Source organism: Chiloscyllium punctatum, chromosome 10 (assembly GCF_047496795.1).
Source record: "Chiloscyllium punctatum isolate Juve2018m chromosome 10, sChiPun1.3, whole genome shotgun sequence".
In the NCBI taxonomy this organism is placed as follows: domain Eukaryota; kingdom Metazoa; phylum Chordata; class Chondrichthyes; order Orectolobiformes; family Hemiscylliidae; genus Chiloscyllium; species Chiloscyllium punctatum.
In genome coordinates this window covers 10,889,280-10,909,298 of record NC_092748.1, presented here as the reverse complement: position 1 = coordinate 10,909,298, position 20,019 = coordinate 10,889,280, and the positions used below count along the sequence as shown (strand labels likewise).

Sequence of the window (20,019 nt, the reverse complement as noted above, 5' to 3'; positions counted from 1 at the left end):
CTGGGTGGCTTGGTGACTCAGTTGTTAGCACTGCTACCTCACAGCACCAGGGACCTGGGTTGAATTCCTTGCTGGGTAACTGCCTGTGTGGGTTTCTGCCGGGTTTTTCTCTTTCCTCCTGTAATGCAAAGATTTACAAATTAGGTTGGTTGGCCAAGCTAAATTGCCCATAGTGTCCAGGCATGTGCAACCTAGGTGCATTAGCAATGGTAAATGCAGGGTTACAGTGTAGGGGGCTCGGGCTGGGTCTTGGTGCCTTTCGGAGGGTTGGTGCAGGCTTGATAGGCTGAGTGGCCTCTTTCTGCTCTGTCAGAATTCTGAAAAATGTGGGTTAATGAGAGTCAGCATGGATTTTCTAAGAGGAAATGTTGGACTTTTTTGATGTTTTGTTTGCGGATTTCTAGAATGCTTTTTGATACAGTGTAACAATAGCAGACTTGGGAACTAAGTAAGCATTCATTTAATAAAATGGAAAATAGCAATATAGATTGTTATAGACTAGATCAGACCCCCTCAAAATACTTTCAGAAGATAGCCTAGACCCTAACGTTTTCTTATTTTAAAGGCAGATGGGAAGTGTCTGTTCCCGATGTGATGCGACTGTTCAAACTACTTGACATTAAGCAGAACAAAATTTACATAAAGGACAACCAAAGAAAGGGGAAGTTCAAATGATTTATTCTATTGGAAATGTAACAGAATAAGAAGTACAATAGCTATTACTCATTAACTGTTCTAATATTAGTAACATCCCATAAACGCATCCCTTGGCAAAAAAAAAAGGAAAATTCAGACACAGAATAGGACTAGATTAATTTCGGATAATCTGGTTGGCGTGGACGAGTTGGACCAAAGAATCTGTTTCCGTGCTGTATATCTCTATGACTCTAACTAAAAGTATAGGGGCAGGTTAAGAAATATCAAAGCATATAGCTTTCTTAACAGGTGCATAGAGTACAAGAACAAAGGGGTTCTGTTGAATTCTTATAAGGTGCTAGTTGGATACTGGCTGGAGTGTTGCATTCTGTTTGAAATGTCGAACTTTAGGGTGGATGTGAAGGCATTGGGGCAAGGGCAAAAGACATGTACCAGAATGGTTTGAGGGATGAGGAGGCATTTCAATTATAAAGGGAGATTGGAGAAGCTGGGAGTGTGGGAAGAGAGACGGCTGAGAGGAAATGTAATTTATCCAGACCCCTCATGATTTTGAATACTTCAGAGTAAATAAAGAGAAATGTTCTGACTCAAGAAAGGATCAAGAACAAGAGGGCACAAATAGTACATAGAGAAACTTGTTTCATACAGAGTGTGGTTAGGGTCTAGAATGTACTGCCTGAGAGTATAGTGGAGGCATTCGAAGGGGAATTAGATGATTATTTGAAAAGGAACAATATGCAAGGTTATGGGGAGAAGGCAGGAACATGGCACTAGGTAAGCTACTCTTTGAGAGATTGATGAAAATACAATGGACTGAATTGTCCTTCTGTGACTCTGTAATATCTAATGTTGGATATGCTTCTGTGATCAGACAGCACTTGCTGAACAATTCTGAATGTGTTAAGAATTACACTAACATCAGATATAAGATCATCAGTGGGGCTGACAGTATGTTTGCTCGAGCACTCCAAAAAGCCCAAGACAGGGGTATTGGCCAGCAAACAAGGTGGGGTATTGAAGTGACAGGCAACTGGAAACTGAGTATTTTTTTGCAGAAAGAACATTGGTGTTCTGTGAAGTGGAGAGTACATATATTCATTGACAGCAACCTGTCCTCTGTAGGAAAAAGGACATTTTAAAAAATTAAACAAAAGTGTGGGGTATAAGAGGTCCCTAGTGCAGGTTCCATGGCAACTCCTTGACCAATCAAGGTCAACTTGTGAACCATCTCCCGACGAAGGGCTTTTGCCCGAAACATCGATTTTCCTGCTCCTCAGATGCTGCCTGACCTCTGCTGTACTTTTCCAACACCATTCTAATCTTGACTCTAATCTCCAATATCTGCAGTACCCACCTCTGCCTTGTCAACCATTCTGCCTACTTTCCCATATAATGTAAATTGTTGGCACCTTTGAAATTTGGCATTCTTGCTCCTTGACCTGATAAATTGCAAGACAAGAAGCTTTGATAGCATGTTCGTTTTTCCCCAGCAGTCCTAGAGCTGTTAATAGTAAGTCCTTTCTTCAGGTACCTTTTATCAGAGTGCAGGCCTGGGTGGAATATGACTAATTTCATCAAGCTCCCAAGTCTAACAAACAGCTATCATTCCTTAACTTTGGCTATGTCCATTTGCTTGGTGTCATCTCCCCTTTGACTTTGAATAGAGTCTGACATCTCTTCCATGGTTAAACTGTTTTGTTATTTGTTCTTATGACGCAGATGTCACTGGCAAGACTAACATTTATTGTCCATTTCTAAACACATCTTGAATTAAGTGTCTTGCCAGGACATTTCAGAACACCCTTCAAATGACAGAAGAATGTCAGTCAATCAGATGGATTTTCAGTCATTTCATTTGAGCATTGTTATTGAAGCTAATGTTTTATTCCTGATTTATTTAAATTCATTGAACTTGAATTCAGCAGTTGCCATGGGAGAACCAAAACAGACAAGATGGAGAAGCTCAACAGATCTGGCAGCATCTGTGGAGAGAAATCAGTTTACCGTTTTTGGTCCTCCAAACTAATGGTAGCTAGGATAATGTTTTTTTTTGAAGCAGAAGATAGGGTGGTAGGAGGGGGTAAGGAAGAGCCCAAACAGTGATAAGAACAGTTGGACAGACAAAGGAGTGAATAACAGTCAGGCTAGGAGAATGAATAGCTATTAATGGAGACTGTTAGTGGCTAACAATGGATTGTGTGTAATATTAAGACTTGATGTGTGGGAGTTGGGGTAAGGACGTGAGAGAGGCTCAAACCCTAAAGTTGTTGAATTTGATATTACGTACAGAAGGCTGTAGAGTTTCCCAAACAGAAAATGAGGTGCTGTTCTTCCAGCTTGCGCTGAGCTCCACTGGAGTACTGCAGTAAGCCTGAGACAGATGTTGGCCAGGGAACAGGATGGTGTGTTGAATTAGCAGGCAACTGGAAGCTCAGTCTTTTTTGTGGACACAATGTGAGGTGTTCTGCAAAGTGGTCACCCAGTCTACGCTTTGTTCCACCAGTGTAGAGGAGACCACATTGTGAGCATCGAATGTGTAGACTAGATTGAGTGAAGTGCACATAGAGTGCTGCTTCACCTGGAAGGTGTGTTTGGGCCCTTGGATACTGAGGAGGGAGGAAGTAAACAGGCGGGTAATACACCTTTTTTGGTTACAGGGGAAGGGGCTGTTGGTGGGGGAGGTGTGGAGCAGGGTGTCTTGGAGGGAATGGGCCCTTGGGAAGGCTATGATCCACTGGATGTGGATGCTAGTGGGATGGGAGGTAGGGATTAGGGGGGACCCTATCACTGTTGTGGAAGAGATGAGAGGGCCAGAGTATGAGAAATGGATTGGATCTGGCTGAGGGCCCTGTCAACCATAGTGCTGGGGAATCCTTGGTTGAGGAAGAAGGTGGACATTTCAGAGGCTCCCTTGTCAAAGTTGGCACCATCGGAACAGATGTGACAGAGACCGAGGAACTGGGAGAATGGAATAGAGTCTTTACAGCAAACTGGGTGTGAGGATGTATTGTCAAGGCAACAGAGTCGGTGAGTTTGTAGTAGATACTGGTAGTTAGCCTATCCCCAAAAATGGAAACAGAGGGTTTGAGAAAGGAAGGAATTGGAGTTGGACCAGGTGAACGTGACAGTGGAGTGGAAATTCCATGGTGGAATTTGAATATGTCTTTGGAGCATGAGTTCAGGCATCTGGAATACTATTCCAGAAACATTACCACAAGGTTGCCATTTCCAGTAAATATCTACTGCCATGGAACTTTATTTCCTCTTTCTATTGCAACACTCCTTAAAAACATTCAACTCCCAGTGAAGCATTCCCTCTGCAAGGTCTCAATACTGTTTCCGTATCCGGGCATCAGATAGTAAAAGGTTCATTGTGAGATAACCCTCCTCTTACTTTTAGCCTCTGATCTCCATCACTTTAGATTTCTTAATTTCTACCATTTTCAGTGTTAGTCCACTTGTCATTCTTTTAAACTCCCTATGGTTCTTTTGGATGTACAGTTTGAGTTCTTTCTCCAGTGCTATTGTGACTCGATCTTCCATTGGCCCTCAAAAGTGGAGCCCCTCAATATGTTCTTGGACAAACCTCCATCAAAAGACCAACTATTTATCATTTTCTGGTCTGCTGACGCCTCTTTTGCAGATTGGCTGGCAGTATTCCTACATCAATGTTGACTGTAATTCAAATGTACTTTATTGACTCCGAACACTTTGGGATGTCCTGAGGCTGTCAAAGGTGCTGTATGAATGAAAATTCATTCTTTAGATTGTAAATGTTGTATTGGTTTTGGCCTGATGTACCCAACTGTGCTGTAAGGGGAGCTGGAAATCCAAATTCTTGTCATTTTAGAATTTTGCTACATGTTAGAAGGATTCCTGACCAGATATCATCTGATTATGTTCTAGGTCTGTAATGTTAGACAGAGCAGAAAACCTACTTCATGACCATTATGCAGGCAAAAGTTACTGGGATGTGAGTATTGTATTCATGTGGATGAAATTTGGAGATTTAGCAGCAACAGTCCAGAAAAGAGACTTTTCCTAAACTCATAGGGTAGTAGAAATCTTCCTTTTCTGTGGCTTAGCACTTTGTTTGAATTATACACTGTCTGCATAATTCAAACATACAGTCATTATAACAATTTCCGACAGCCCTCCAGGATCTCTGCCTTTGTCCAATTCTTGCCTCTTGTACCTTCTTGTTTTCCTTTGCTTTGCCATTGGAGGACTTGCCTTCAGCTAAGCTGTGGAATTCCCTTCCTTAACCTCTTTTCAGCTGGAAGCATCTCCTTAAAACCTTCCTAATATCTTATGTGTCTTTAATGTCGAGTTTTGTTTAATATTACTCCTGTGAAATGCTATATCGATGTAAGATGTTGGCGTTGCTTTTATTAAGTTCCTTGGGCTGTGCTCCTTGATTCATCCTCCTAAGATATTTTGAGACCATCTCAGATCACACCACAGATCTCCACACGATTCTTACACTTAAGAATCCAGCAACAAAAATTTGCTGTGTTTTATGTTTTAAACTTGTAATAAACATATCCATCATAAGCAGTCATTTATATTGGATTGGTTTTGTCAGATCTTGCTGTGCATGTCACTTTTCCAACATATCTGAGCTATTTCAGAAGTCCTGACATAGTGATCAAAGCTGTAAAGCGCAAATACGGTTTTGGTTTTTTCTTTGCAGGCTCGGAGAAGCATGGTGTTTGGCAAACATCTACGTATGGCCGGCGATGAATTTAGGGCAACATACCTAAACTCTACAGATGAATTGGACAAGACTATTTACAATGAGGACTGGACAAGGATGAAGGTGAGCTGCAATTAAGTACTGCAACAAATTGCCTCACTTTGAAGGATCGACAAAAACTTGGCACAGGGCACACAATGGGTTGAACTATATCCTTTCCCCTGTGAATTAAAGGCATGATCAGTTCTCCCCATGCCAAAAAGAATCTGGTATTCTGGCCAATATTTAACTGACAACTAAAAGCAAAATATTTGGTCATTAGCTCACCCCTGTTTGTTTATTTTACTATGCATGCAACTGTGCCAGGAAAATTGTGTCTCTCAAATTCAATTGAGTTTTTGAGGAAGTAACCAAGATGACTGATGAGGACAGAACAGTAGATGTTGTTTACTTGGAATTTAGTAGTCTTTGACAAGGTTCTGCATCGTTGACTAATTAGTAAAGTTAGATCACACGGAATTCACGGTGTGCTTGCTAACTGGATACAAAATTGGATTAATGGCACAAAACAGTAATGGTGAATGGTTATTTTTCAGACTGGAGGCCTTTGACCAGTGGTTTTCCACAGAGATCAGTACAGGGTCCTCTTTTTTGTTTGTCATTTTATATAAATGATTTAGATGAGATTATAGAATGCATAGTTAGTAAATTTGCAGATGACACAAAAATTGGTGGTATAGTGGATTATCCAAGATTACAAAGAAATTTTGATCAATTGGGTCAATAGCCAGAGGGGTGGTAGGAGGAGTTTAATTTGGATAAATGTGAGGTGTTGCATTTAGATAAAACTAGCAAGGGCACAAATTATACAATTAAAAGTAGTGCCTTGGGTAATGTTGTAAAACAGAGACACCTAGAAGTTCAGGTACATAATTCTTTGACATCACATGTAGACAGGGTGGTTAAGGAGGCATTTAGCATGCTTTCTTACATTGCTCACACTTTGGAATACAGGAGTTGGAATTAAATGTTGAGGTTGTACAGAATGTTGGTAAGGCCTCTTCTGGAGTACTGTGCCCAGTTCTGGTCGCCCTGTTATAGGAAGGATATTATTAAGCTACAGAGAGTTCAGAAAAGATTTGCCGGGAATGGGGGCGGGGGGGGCGGGGTTGAGTTATAAGGAGAGGCTGGGACTTTCTTCACTGGAGTGTAGGAGGTTGAGGGGGTGACCTTTTATGGAGGTGTATAAAATCATAGGTGAGGAGAAGAAAGACTTAAAAAGATATGAGGGGCAACTTTCTTTACACCGTGTGGTTCATATGTGGAATGAACAGCCAGGGGAAGCAGCAGATTGAAGGTATGGTTAAATGTTTGGAGGGAGATGGACCAAGATTAGGCAGGTGGGACCAGTTTAGTTTGGGATTATGGTAGGTATGGACTGGTTGGACCAAAGGGTCTGTTTCTGTGCTGTATGATTCTACTTTTCAATATTCCAAGTGACAACTCTTGTAAAGAAAGTACTTCATTAACTGTAAAGTATTTTGGGAGATTGAGAGTGTCAGTGAGTTTGTTTTAGAGCATTGTGATTGTGAACCTTATGGTTCTTAGTGTAGGCTACGCACCACCAGATCTGATCCTAAGCTCTTCCATTTGTTCCAGGTGAAGTTGGGCACTGCCAGGGGTGGCCCATACTTGAGTGTGCACCTGCGGAGGAAGGACTTTATCTGGGGCCACAGAAAGGATGTGCCCAGCATTAAAGGAACAGCTGAAAAGATTCACAGCCTGTTGAAAGAGCTGAAGTTAGACAAAGTGTTTGTGGCTACTGACGCTGATGAGGATGGTAATAATCTTGGTGTGGTCTGTTACCGTTGATGGAGCATTCCTGGGCAAGGAACTCTGTGTACTTCGCCAGACTGCAAGTGCCCAGCACCAATTGTGATGGTACCAACCTCAATCCCACCTTGCCTTGGATTTATTTTGGGCACAATTCGTTCTTATTGTTTTAGATGTATCCAGCACTTGCCCACACAATTATGTGATGGAGATCTAATCTTGCCACATCATCCATTTCATTACCCTTCAGGAAGGGAAGTGTTTTTTTTAAAAAAAGCAGATGGGCTGCCTTACTTAAAAGGAACAGCTGACAGTCAGTCAGGTCATGGCTGATCTATTTCCTTTCTCTATTTGTATGCACCCCGGTCCCTTATCCCTTAATATCCTCACATTTTCGTTGGCTACTGGTATCCATTTTGAACATTTCAGGCTGACCCAGCATTGTGTACTTCTTGACATCTTCCCTGAAATGCCCGGCTTCTATTCTGAGGTCTTGCTCCCTTGTTTTGAACTTTCCCTACTAGAGAAATAACTTATCTTATTATCTACTTATTTAATCACCCTTCCAGGCCATTTCAGAACAGTAGGCCAGATGACAATGCTAATGATCAAAGGCAGTGTTTATTATTGTTGTGCCAGGCCGGGATTTGATGGTATCACAGACAAAAACAGAGATTGCTGAAAAAACACAGCAGGTCTGGCAGCATCAGAACAGAAGAAGGGTCACTGGATCCAAATCGTTTGCTCTGATTTCTCTCCACAGATGCTGCCAAATCTGCTGAATTTTTCCGGTGCTTTGATTTCCAGCATTCACAATTCTCTTGGGTTTTTTTGTTTAATGATAAAGTCTGAAACTCTCATTTATGACTCCTGTAAGCTTTTAATAAGAGAGCATTCAACTGAAAATACATAAATTGGGGTGCAGAAGAAACTTGTAAATTGCAATTCCTTTACAAAAATGACGGTAATGTCAAATGTAAGGAAATTAATATCCAATGAAAAGGGTGTTTCAGATAAAGGTGTGCATTCAGTTTCTTCGATTCCACTAGAATTGGCTGTCACCTACATTTTGTATCTTTATACTCTAGAGCTGAAGGAGCTGAAACGCCGCCTTCCAAACATGCTACGATTTGAACCGACCCAGGAGGAACTACAGTTGTACAAAGACGGGGGCGTTGCAATCATTGACCAGTGGATCTGTGCCCATGCCAGGTAGCGGCAAAGGGTTGTGGCATGAGCCGCCCAATTGGATCATGCCAATTTAGCACAATTCTGTACCTGCTCTGACTGGCTCAGCATCAGAAACTCTCTCAGGAAACTTTGAATAAAGACAGGGCTTCATTAAAACAGGGAATTAAAATCCTCTGTGTTACCAGAGGCCTTTCACAGCCAATGAAGTCACTGGTATAATGTGGCAAAACCACCACAGCCAAACTGCATGCTGTAAGTAACAATGGAATAAATGTTGTGTGGACACCCCAAAAAAGGTAAGAACATAAAGTGGCTTCGAATCAGGTCACGTACAGCAATTCCAGATATTGATGATGACTTTCAATGCATTGCAATTGGAAAGCCCTGTGTGTATAACATGTCTTAGCAATATTCTGGGGGCTGTTCAGCTAATGACATGTTCTACAAATACAACATTAAATAGGAAGGGTTTAGAGGGATATGGGCCGAAGGGTCTATTTCCGTGCTGTATGACTCTGTGACCCACTCACCACAATCAGGATCTGGGATTGGATTTTGCAGGTGTGTGCTTTTATGGATCTTGGACCGCAGCCACAGATACAATGCATTAGTTTTTCTAAGAAATAAGAAAGAGGAGATTGTAGAGCAGTGAGAGGAAGAGCACCATTATAATTCAATATAAAGTACTCGCTATGGAATCTTACAGCATCGTATCTTTGACTGCTCTTTTACCAAGCTAAACAATTGGTCCAAGGTGCCTGCATATTTTTTTTTTACCCCAAGTATTTATTAATTTCCTTTTGAAAATTGCATTTCAATCCATTTCCCTTCCCTTTTTGGCAGTGAATTCCACAGTGTAATAATGTGCTACATGTCGAAATTTCTCCATCCTTGATCTATGTTCCTTTAGGTTACTTTGCTTGGCAAATCAGTGCCTGCAGATTTAAAGTTCCCGTAACTAATCATCTGTTTTTCCTGAAGGTATTTCATTGGAACATCAGTGTCAACGTTCTCATTCCGTATCCATGAGGAGCGAGAGATTCTGGGCTTTGATCCCAAAACCACATACAACAGATTCTGTGGTGATGAAGAAAAGGAATGTGAGCAGCCAACACATTGGAAGATTGTATACTGAGCAGCATGGACTCTCACTGTCATAGGAATTGAACCATATTGAGTGACATCACGGATTCAAACTCACTCTTTATAAGGAGGCCTTATCTACAATTCAACCACTTCCTTGAAGTTTAAATTTTCCAAAGCTTTTTTTTTGGTCCATCAAAATACATGCTCCCTGGTGCCACGGAAGCAAGAATCCCAAAGCCAAGCTTTCCCAGCAGGAACCGCTGCTGGGTAAAGATAATGAAGTTGCCTTCCCTCATTGGCTCCTGCCAGGAGTGTGAAGGGATAAACACAAAATAATTTCTCAAAGTAGCATGACATTTCTCTACTCATGCTCCCACAGAGCTGAAATTCAACATAGGTATAAGAGGCAGCTTTATCATCCTTCTCTTAATCTCTGTAAGACTGCTCCCTGGACCGGTTTCAACAACAATATTATTGCCAGGGTACACTCTTCTCTGCCAGTTTCGTTTTTTTTTCCTGTGGCAAGTCTTCAACATTGGTAATTACTACTTGTAGATACAAAAGACATGTTTTACAAATGTAAACTTAGCCTCTCAGTATTAGAAACAAAGAGACTACTGCTGAATGTAATTGGCTGGTAGTGCAATCAATGAAAATGACTAAGTGTCTGCTCTGGGTTCACCAGAGCCTACAAATCCTTTAGTGCCTAATAAATTGAATAATTTCAGGTTCTCCAAGCCAGACAGAGGTCATTTATTGAGTTGTAATCTAATGCTTCTGTATTTTTTTGTTTAATGTTCCCTTGGGCCGAAGTTTGAATTTTCTTCCATTCAGTTTTGCAGTGTTGGTGATTCAGAAATATTTGAGTTGAGAACTAATCCAAACAAATTAATCTGTCACATTCCAAAAATGGGTTCAATCATTAGTTCATCCAGTTTCTTTTTAACTGACGTACAATTTACAAATGCTGTCTTTGTGATAATATTCTGAATTAGAAGACAAGACTGATTTATAATCCAGGATCTTGGATGAGTCAAAAGACAGTGATTTTAGTATGGATGTACTAAAGTCACACAATTGCCCACTGTAGCCCTGATCATCTCCCAGAAAGAACTGCAACTCTGAACTACTGAAACTAACTTAACAGGACCCATCTGGTCTATAAGAATTCTCAAACACTAAGTATTTTATACTTTCATTGTATAAATTATGGGATATTAAATGCTATTTATATCATATAGTGTTTACACTGCTCTTATTATTTGGAGGTTTTTTTGGATGAACTGTATTCATTTGTAGGAGTGAACATGTTGCTTCTGTCAGCTATCTTTGAGCTGTTGCAGTGGAAAGCATTACATTGACTGATGTGTATTTTATTTTTTTAAAAATGTTAAAGTTTTTAGTGGAGAAAGAAATGGAGTCCAGAGAGAGCAGAGAAATAAACTTTGATGTTTTAAAAACAGTTTACATTACAGAAGAGGATGTTCGGAAGGTCTTAGAGAATATAAAGGTAGATAAATCTTCAGGACCTGATCTAATGTATCCCAGAACATTGTGGGAAGTAAGAGAGGAAATTACAAGACCCCTTGCTGAAATATTCGCATTTATAACTACAGGGTGAGGTACCTGCTGACTGGAGGGTTGTACCTTTGTTGAAGAAAGGTTGTAAGGAGAAACCAGAGGACTATAGACCTGTGGGTCTGACTTCCTGTTGTCGGTAAATTATTGGCAGTGATTATAAAAGATAGGATTTATGGACATTTAGAGAGGCAAAACTTTTGATCAGGGATAGTCAGCATGGTTTTGTGTGAATAAAATTGTGACTCACAAACTTGATTGAGTTTTTTGAGCAAGTTACCAAAAAGGTTATTGATGGCAGAGCAGTAGATGTATTTTGGATTTTAGAAAAGCCTTTGACAAGGTTCTGCATAGTAGACTAAATAGTAAAGTAAGGTCACATGGGATTCAGGGTGAGCTTCCCAATTAGATCCATAATTGTCTTAACGGCAGCAGGTAGAGAAATAATAGTGGAGGGGAGCCCAGGTGTCCCTGAAGGAGAACACCGTGTCCACCAAAACCCTCGAGTTTCAGGAAAGGGTGGGCACTGTAGGGGTTGGAGTGTATTATTTCCTACCCCCCCCCCCCCCCTTACTGTTCGATCACGCAGCATTGCCCTCTGAGAAGGGCACTGCTTGTCACACTTGTTGTTCTTCACCTTAAGAAAGAAAATAATGGTGGAGGCTTGCTTTTCGGACTGGAGGCCTGTGACCAGCGGTGTTCCACAGGAATCAGTCTGGGTCCTCTTGTTTGTTGTTTATAAAAATGATTTGGATGAGCATATAGAAGGCATAGTTAGTAAGTTTGCGGATGACGCCAAATTTAGTGGCACTCTAGACAGTGAAGAACGTTATCTAAAGATTGCAAAGGAATCTTTGATCAAATGGGCTGAAAAATGGCAGGTGGAGTTCAATCTGGATAAATGCAAGGTATTACAAAAACAAGCGTAGGACTTAGACAATTAATGGTTAGGCCTTGGGTAGTGTTATAGAATAGAGGGACCTAGGGGTGCAGGTACATAATTCTTTGAAGTAAGTTTGCGTCATATATAGACAGGGTGATTAAAGGCATTTAGCATGCTTGCCTTCATTTTTTAGTCCTTTGAGTAGGAGAGTTGTGAAGTCATGTTGAGGTTTATACAGGACATTATTGAGGCCTCTTCTGGAATACTGTGTCCAGTTCAGGTCACCCAGTTATAGGAAGGATATTATTAAGCTGGAGAGGCTTCAGAAGAGATTTAGCAGGATGTTGCTGAATTTGGAAGGCTTGTGTTATAAAGAAAGGCTGGCTAGGCTGGGACCTTTTTCACTGGAGCACAGGAGGTTGAGAGGTGACCTTATAGAAGTGTAGATAGAGTTAACGGTAGTTGTCTTTTCCCTAGAATGAGGAAATTTCAAGACTAGGGAGCATATTTTTAAGGTGTGAGGAGAAAGATTCTAAGAAGACCTAAGAGGCAACCTTATTACACAGAGTAGTTCACGTGTGGAATGAGAAAGTGGTGGATGGGGGTACAAATAAAAAATTTAAAAGACATTTGGTTAGATACAAGAATAGGATAGGTTTGGTGGGATATGGGCCAGGAGTAGGCACGTGGGACTATTTTGCTTGGGATTATGTTCAGCTTGGAAACAGACTCTTTGGTAAGACCCTCCATACTGTATGACCCTATGACTCTCCTGTCCCAGAGTATTGATACAATCTGGTCCACCCTTTGAATACTAATACTCGCTGGGCTGCTCTAGGGCTCCCATATATAGTTTTAGTACGTTTTAGCACAGGTTAGACTGTTTGTTTGCGTTTTCTCCTGTTTCCTTCTAAGTTATAACATTTCCAGGTGGAGACTTAATTATTCTCCATCTATCATGTTTCCCTCTTGTTCAGTCGATAGTTCTGATCCCATCTCATTATTTTGGAGTTCACTGTGAGCAATCAAACCAAGAACTGAAGCTCTTTGTGCTTTTGGCCTTTCAGTGGGATTAATTCCCAGACGTTCTCTGTACATTGTGACATGAATGGGTTAGAGCACCATGCTGTTCTGATCCTTGATATAATCACTGACTATCAAAACTGATTTGTTAATTTTGCTAAAATAAAAAAAAAGCTGGAAATGATAGCACTAAAGTTCACAACTCATTCTTCTTCCCTAATATACAAGGATCTAATGTCTCTTTGCATTTCTTTGTACATGAGGATTTTACAAGGTTGCATTCATCAGTTGGAGGATTGCTGGTCTCAATTAGGCCTATCCAGCAGATTCTCCCACAGAAAGTGGAGGTGGAGTTACTGCTGGAGACTGATTAATCTATCCTTTGCCTCCTATTTTCTCGTTCAAACTCGCTCTTTGCTGAGTCTTGAGGGTGTACATAGCATCTCCAGGCATCACAAGCAATGGCCTCTATGCCTCCTGTCAAAGGGTGATGTGATGCATATGAAGGTATGTAGGATTGCCTGTTCAGTTTTCCAATGCTTAGCTTTCCGTTCTTGGATGAGCTTTTCTGTGTCTGTGAGAGCCTACAGATGCCTGAGGTTGAAAAGACTTTCATCAGTCCAGAAGCTTATGTAAATTCTCTCTGCAAGGTCTTGAGTTGCCCATTGCAGCATTATACTGAAGATGATAGCGAATAAGGTCAGGGCCAGTGCATCTCCCTGCTTCACAATTGGAAGGGAAGAGAGGGATCATACTGCAATCTTCCTCCTTTTGTTTTTATAAATGATGATGATAATGACATCAGCAAGGTCCTGTTTCATTGAAGACAGGGGAAATCTCATGGAGCTAGGTGAGGGCAATGATGCTTAAAGATTTTAAATAGAATGCATCCAAGGTTTGGTTGTTCTTCATCCGGTTTAGGCCAGTTATGGATTCCTCGAGTTGAGCGCTAATCCAGTTTTTTTTGACAGGCTGTTGTTGAATGCGGTTGATGATAGTATTAGGCACTGCGCTGAAGGTGGTTTCAAAGTGCTCTGACCAATGATCCAGGACTAACTCCTTTTTTGGTGTGCAGTGTCTTGCCATTGGTGCCCCGAGAGTGCCTTTGGCTTCTACATGCTGCTCCATAGACAGATTTTAGCACTTCACAGAATCTTGTTACATTGCCAGTACCATTGTAGTTGCCCTTGTTTCTGCAAATGTGAACGACCAGTCATTTTGGATGTGCCTCTGTTTACGATGAAGGATGGAATGGCCATCCTACAATTTTAGTAGGAAAGGCACATGACACTTTATTTCAAAGGGCATGGAGTATAAAAGTAGGGAGCACACCATGCAAGTGAATGTCCATTATCCCAGCAGCAATCACAATCTGTTTATTCTGTGTAATACATCAGTGCTACTTGTACTTGAACCACTGCAGGACATCAAAGGCTGGCTGCTGGGGAGAAGGAACATAGAACAGTACAGTACAGCACAGAACAGGCCCTTCAGCCCACGCTGTTGTGCCGACCATTGATCCTCATGTATACACCCTCAAATTTCTGAGACCATATGCATGTTCAGCAGTCTCTTAAATGTCCCCAATGACCTTGCTTCCACAACTGCTGCCGGCAATGCATTCCATGCTCTCTCAACTCTGTGTAAAGAACCCGCATCTGACATCCCCTCTATACTTTCCTCCAACCAGCTTAAAACTATGACCCCTCGTGTTAGCTATTTCTGCCCTAGGAAATAGTCTCTGGCTATTGACTCTATCTATGCCTCTCATTATCTTGTATACCTCAATTAGGTCCCCTCTCCTCCTCCCTTTCTCCAATGAAAAAAGTCCGAGCTCAGTCAACCTCTCTTCATAAGATAAGTCCTCCAGTCCAGGCAGCATCCTGGTAAACCTCCTCTGAACCCTCTTCAAAGCATCCACATCTTTCCTATAATAGGGCGACCAGAACTGGATGCAGTATTCCAAGTGCGGTCTAACCAAAGTTTTATAGAGCTGCAACAAGATCTCATGACGCTTAAACTCAATCCCTCTGTTAATGAAAGCCAAAACACCATATGCTTTCTTAACAACCCTGTCCACTTGGGTGGCCATTTTAAGGGATCTTGCACACCAAGATCCTTCTGTTCCTCCACACTGCCAAGAATCCTATCCTTAATCCTGTACTCAACTTTCAAATTTGACCTTCCAGAATGCATCATCTCACATTTAGGTTGAACTCCATCTGCCACCTCTCAGCCCATCTCTGCATCTTGTCAATGTCCCGTGCAGCCTACAACAGCCCTCTATACTGTCAATGACACCTTCAACCTTTGTGTCGTCTGCAAACTTGCTGACCCATCCTTCAATCCCCTCATCCAAGTCATTAATAAAAATTACAAACAGTAGAGGCCCAAGGACAGAGCCCTGTGGAACACCACTCACCATTGACTTCCAGGCAGAATATTTTCCTTCTACTACCATTCGCTGTCTTCTGTTGGCCAGCCAATTCTGTATTCTTGGCCAGCTAAGTTCCCCCGTATCCCATTCCTCCTGACTTTCTGAATGAGCCTACCATGGGGAACCTTATCAAATGCCTTGCTGAAGTCCATATACACCACATCCACAGCTCGTATTGACTCATGTCATGGTTCCATCGTTTGAAACCCAAATCTCTGCATGGCTGGCCTAAGATGTGAGCCACACAGAACATTGAGTATACCACAGGCAATGCTCCCACTACCTGCTCTGGTTTGACCTTCACCACACCAGCATTGCAATCCCATTCCCATTTTCAGATCTTATCCAACTTAACCTTCTAAACTTCACAGTAGAAACACAGGAGTAGCCAACCCATACCGTTTTGCATCCATCTAAATGTCCTCAGCGTCTCTATAACAATTTAGATCATATTAATGTAACCTGCGCCTGGTTGCTAACGTACAATAAACAAGTTTTATTAACTACCAGGTAGATTACATGGGCCCTGCAGATCCCTACACTTGGAAGATGATAGTAGCTATCTTCTTCATGAGCAGCAGGTTTCATACAGGTTAGTGAGTTTACAGGCCCATATTACCCTATGGAGGAGAGTTAATCTCACTCAAAATAGAAAGTCTGCACCATACTTGTATCGCAGTATATCTCCATTTTCTCCAGATTTTGTTAAGGGTAGCGATCTCACCTAACGGACCTTGCTTTAAACCTGGCCAGTGTCTGTCACAGAGAAGGCCTTTTGTCCCAATCAGCCTGCCTCTGTTCTCCATGAAAGCAAATCAGCTCATCTTACTCCTTGACCCTATCCCTCATGATCCTGTAAATTATTTTTGCTTCAGATAACTGCCTCAAGATTTCCTTTTGAATCTGTCTCCAGCAGACACAGTACATTCTAGATCATGGACACTCCCTAAAAGGATTTTGTCATTTTTCTTTATTTACTCTGAATGGATTCCTTGAGATTTTGAACACCTCTATCAAATAGCTCTCATCCACAAATAAAATAACCTCAATTTCTCTATAGCTGTGTAACTGAAGTCCGATTTCCTTGGAACCAATCTTGTAAATGCTTTCAGTGGCCTCTCTAATTTCACAAAAGAAAGCTTTCTTAATGATAGGCACATCACATGCATCATAAACAGAGAATCTCATGTTCTGTATTTTAGACATTTATTATTTGAAGTTGATCTATGTATCATGAGAAAGCCAGTTGTTGGTATGTGCTGACTGCCTGATGGGCACAAGGTGGCAGCATTTCGCTAGATGGGCTCACACCACCCAAGGTCATTAAGCAATCAGCAAGTTGGTGGATTTCACATTGAACGAGGGATACTGCCACTAGGGATGTACCGGCCACATTTGTAGCACAAAGCTGGCTGCAGAAATTAGAGATGGTATGTATACTGTGTAACAGTGGACACGTTGATAGAATATTATATAAAGATGATTTATTTGAGGTAGCTTAATCGCCACATAACCATGTACTTTATCGCTGTCATTAACATGAAGCATCAACATTTCTTTTTGCAGTGTTAGAAAACCCAACTTTAATTTCTTACTGTTCCCTTTAAAAACCATTTTCCTCAGTTCCTAAAATGATTGCAATTGTTCCTCCTAAGCATAGAGTCCTAGAGATGCACAGCATGGAAACAAACCATTCTGTCCAACCCGTCCACACCGACCAGATATCCTAAATTAATCTAGTCCCATTTGCCAGCATTTGGCCCATATCTGTCTAAACCCTTCCTATTCACATACCCATCCAGATGCCCTTTAATAATGTAATTGTACCAGCCTGTACCACTTCCTCTGGCAACTCATTCCATACACGCGACACCCTCTGCGACAAAATGTTGTCCTTTTAAATCTTTCCCTTCTCACCTTGAACCTATGCCCTCTAGTTTCGGACTCCCTTACCCTGGGGGAAAAGACCCTAACCATGCCCCTCATGATTTTATAAACATCTATAAAGTCACCCCTTTAGCCTCCAAAGCTCCAGGGAAAATAGCCCCAGCCTCTGCCTCTTCTCCCCTATAGCTCAAACCCTCTAGTCTGTCCATACTTTTGTAAGGGGGGTAAGGCAATGCAAGATTGAGCCATGAAGAATGAGATATAACAGGGAGATGGATTAAATGTGGGCAAACACCCTCCGGCCTAGTCACCGCAATACAGTAAGGTTTGTAGACAAGAGACGTGATCGGATTGGAAAAGGGCAGATTTTATAAAAGGTGCGGATAGGGTGGCTGGAAAGGGGAAGTAGCCGACGTGACTACAGATCAGCAATTAGTTACTTCTTTTTAAAAAAAAGTTGTAGAATATATAAATTCTATTTGAAAACAAGGACTATTTTAAGTTTCATGGAAAATGTAATGGATAAGTAGGTTAGAAAAAAACTAAAATTGAAAAAGCATGCACAGTGGGGTATAAAAGATCCCTATGGCCCTATGTCAAAGAAAAGCAACAGCTTTCTTGCAGATATTTCTAACCAACATGTTCAGTGACATTATTACACACGTGTGGAGCAAGTGGGACTTGAATCCAGGCCTCCAAATTCAGTGGTAAGGTCAGGCCACTGCATGGTTAGAGTCCTAGATTTCGAGCAATGTTCTGGCCAGCATTTGTCCCTCAATGAACATCACAATAGTGACAAACCTGAGAAGTTCTTCACTGGCTGGAAAGTAGTTTGGCACACCCTGAATCATAAAGGTGCTGCATAAGTATAAGTCTTTGCACTGCAGGAAGCCATTTGTTCCTCAGTACTTACCTGTTCCTTTGGTTTTCTGGCACAAGCACCTGCTAGTAAGACTTTCAAATGAGAAAATAAGTCATTAGTTCTGCAGCAGAAAACAAGAACAAAATAGTTAATTTTCATCTAGCTGTGGTTCCTAAAGCAAAGCACATAAATAACAGTTTTGAGGCATTAGACTCTAGTAAGTAAAGTCACTATGAATGTTATGTGTCCAATTCACATTACAAATTCAATTAATAGTATATACATTTAAAATAAATACAATGATATCATATTCTTTATCCAGTATGAAGGTATGGATTAAATTCAATGATGTTCTTAAGCAAATGGTCCACATAATATGTCACTGCATGAAGAATCAAAATGGCACCTGGAGATAAATGTTCATGTCCCATCATGACAAACAGGGGAAATTTATTAAAATCACCCTATTCAGAGACATTCTTCCCACACCTCAACAGCACATGGGACTTGAATCTGGGTGTCCTGGCTCACAGATAAGGACACTACCATTTCACCGCAAGAGCCCTGCCTGAATGGTGGAATTTAATTTCAGTTAATTTAAATAAATGTGAAATAGTTAGTATAAAGAATGGTGACCAAACTACAAAATTGTCACAAAACTCAATTCAGAACTTTTAAGGAAGGAAATCGGATATTGTTACCCAGTCTGGCCTACAGTTCTGTTTTAACTGCGTTGCATATTGGCTAAGCAAACCATTTAGCTGTAAACATTAAGGGATAGACATTAAATTCTGGCCTTACCATCAATAACTACATCCAAAGAGTAAAAACAAAAACGAGTGCAGATCCAACTCTGACATCATGTTTTTAACCTGGCGTAAATACAACATGGAACCCATATCAGCATAAGTAATTTTACAATTACACAAATAATGCTGTTGTATTAACAATATTACTCCAGCCAAGATGGCATGATGTCCTGATGAAAGGTCACGAGCCCAAAATGGTAACTCGATTTCTCTTTTGCTGAGTATTTCCAGCATTTTCTATTTTACACGTGCCTGTTTAGCAAACAAATGCATTAAGGTATAACATTCACAAAAACTGGATTACTTGAACAGTGCATTAAGTCAAAAAAACTGCATGAACTGCGAACTAAGTAGTGTATTATCCAGGAAAATGTTATGTGGGTTAAACAGCGTTGTTTATTGCGTGGAACTCTGACTATGGAGATTGCCCTGGAACTCTTCCACCACATTTGTAGAGAGAGGTACTATGATAGAGATTGATTCTGATTGATAATCACAGATCCAGTCCCTTGAACCACATCCCAAATGGATTTTACGTCAACATTAATCAGCCTGACTAAAATATTTACATGGTTCAAAGACAAATAGCCCTCTTTAACAGATAAAGCTTACCACAAGAAATCCCAGCAATCCGGACAAATATCCAGATTCTGACTCCCTCCTGTCAAATGAATAACTGCAAACAGATTTAAAAAGTAGAAACACAAACCATCTAAAATGCAGCAAATCCATTAGTATCCATCAGACTGCTTCAAGCTGATGACAAAACTTTGGATGCCTTTCTTACGAAACAACCGAGTTTCTTACTTTTCCCCTCTCTGCACTGATGTTTGAGATTTCAAATAAGATTTAAAATCAGCACAAAAGGGAAGAATCAGTAATATATACAGTGCCGAATATGGAGCTGTGTGTTTCAGGTGGATTGGCAAAATCAAATTGTCTCATTTTATGCCTTGAGGTGACAAGATACATTTTTCAGATGACAAATGGTTTGCAAATGTAGGCATAAAACACTGGCACATTAAATTTACACTGGGAAGACAGCATTTCTAAATGGTGATGCTTTCAGTGTTAATG

The 20,019-nt window shown here is 40.9% G+C and overlaps 1 protein-coding gene across 1 annotated transcript in view; it reads left to right on the top strand.

Annotated features, from left to right (window-relative positions):
- Window positions 1-10,701, top strand: part of pofut2 (protein O-fucosyltransferase 2) — a 31,926-nt gene extending 21,225 nt beyond the window's left edge. The window contains exons 5-9 of the mRNA XM_072578513.1: window positions 4,564-4,630; window positions 5,351-5,476; window positions 7,013-7,193; window positions 8,275-8,398; window positions 9,359-10,701. Coding sequence (XP_072434614.1) covers window positions 4,564-4,630; window positions 5,351-5,476; window positions 7,013-7,193; window positions 8,275-8,398; window positions 9,359-9,512 — 652 coding nt within the window. The 3' untranslated portion in view covers window positions 9,513-10,701. The remainder of the gene's footprint in view (window positions 1-4,563; window positions 4,631-5,350; window positions 5,477-7,012; window positions 7,194-8,274; window positions 8,399-9,358) is intronic.
- The last annotated feature ends 9,318 nt before the right edge of the window (window positions 10,702-20,019 follow it).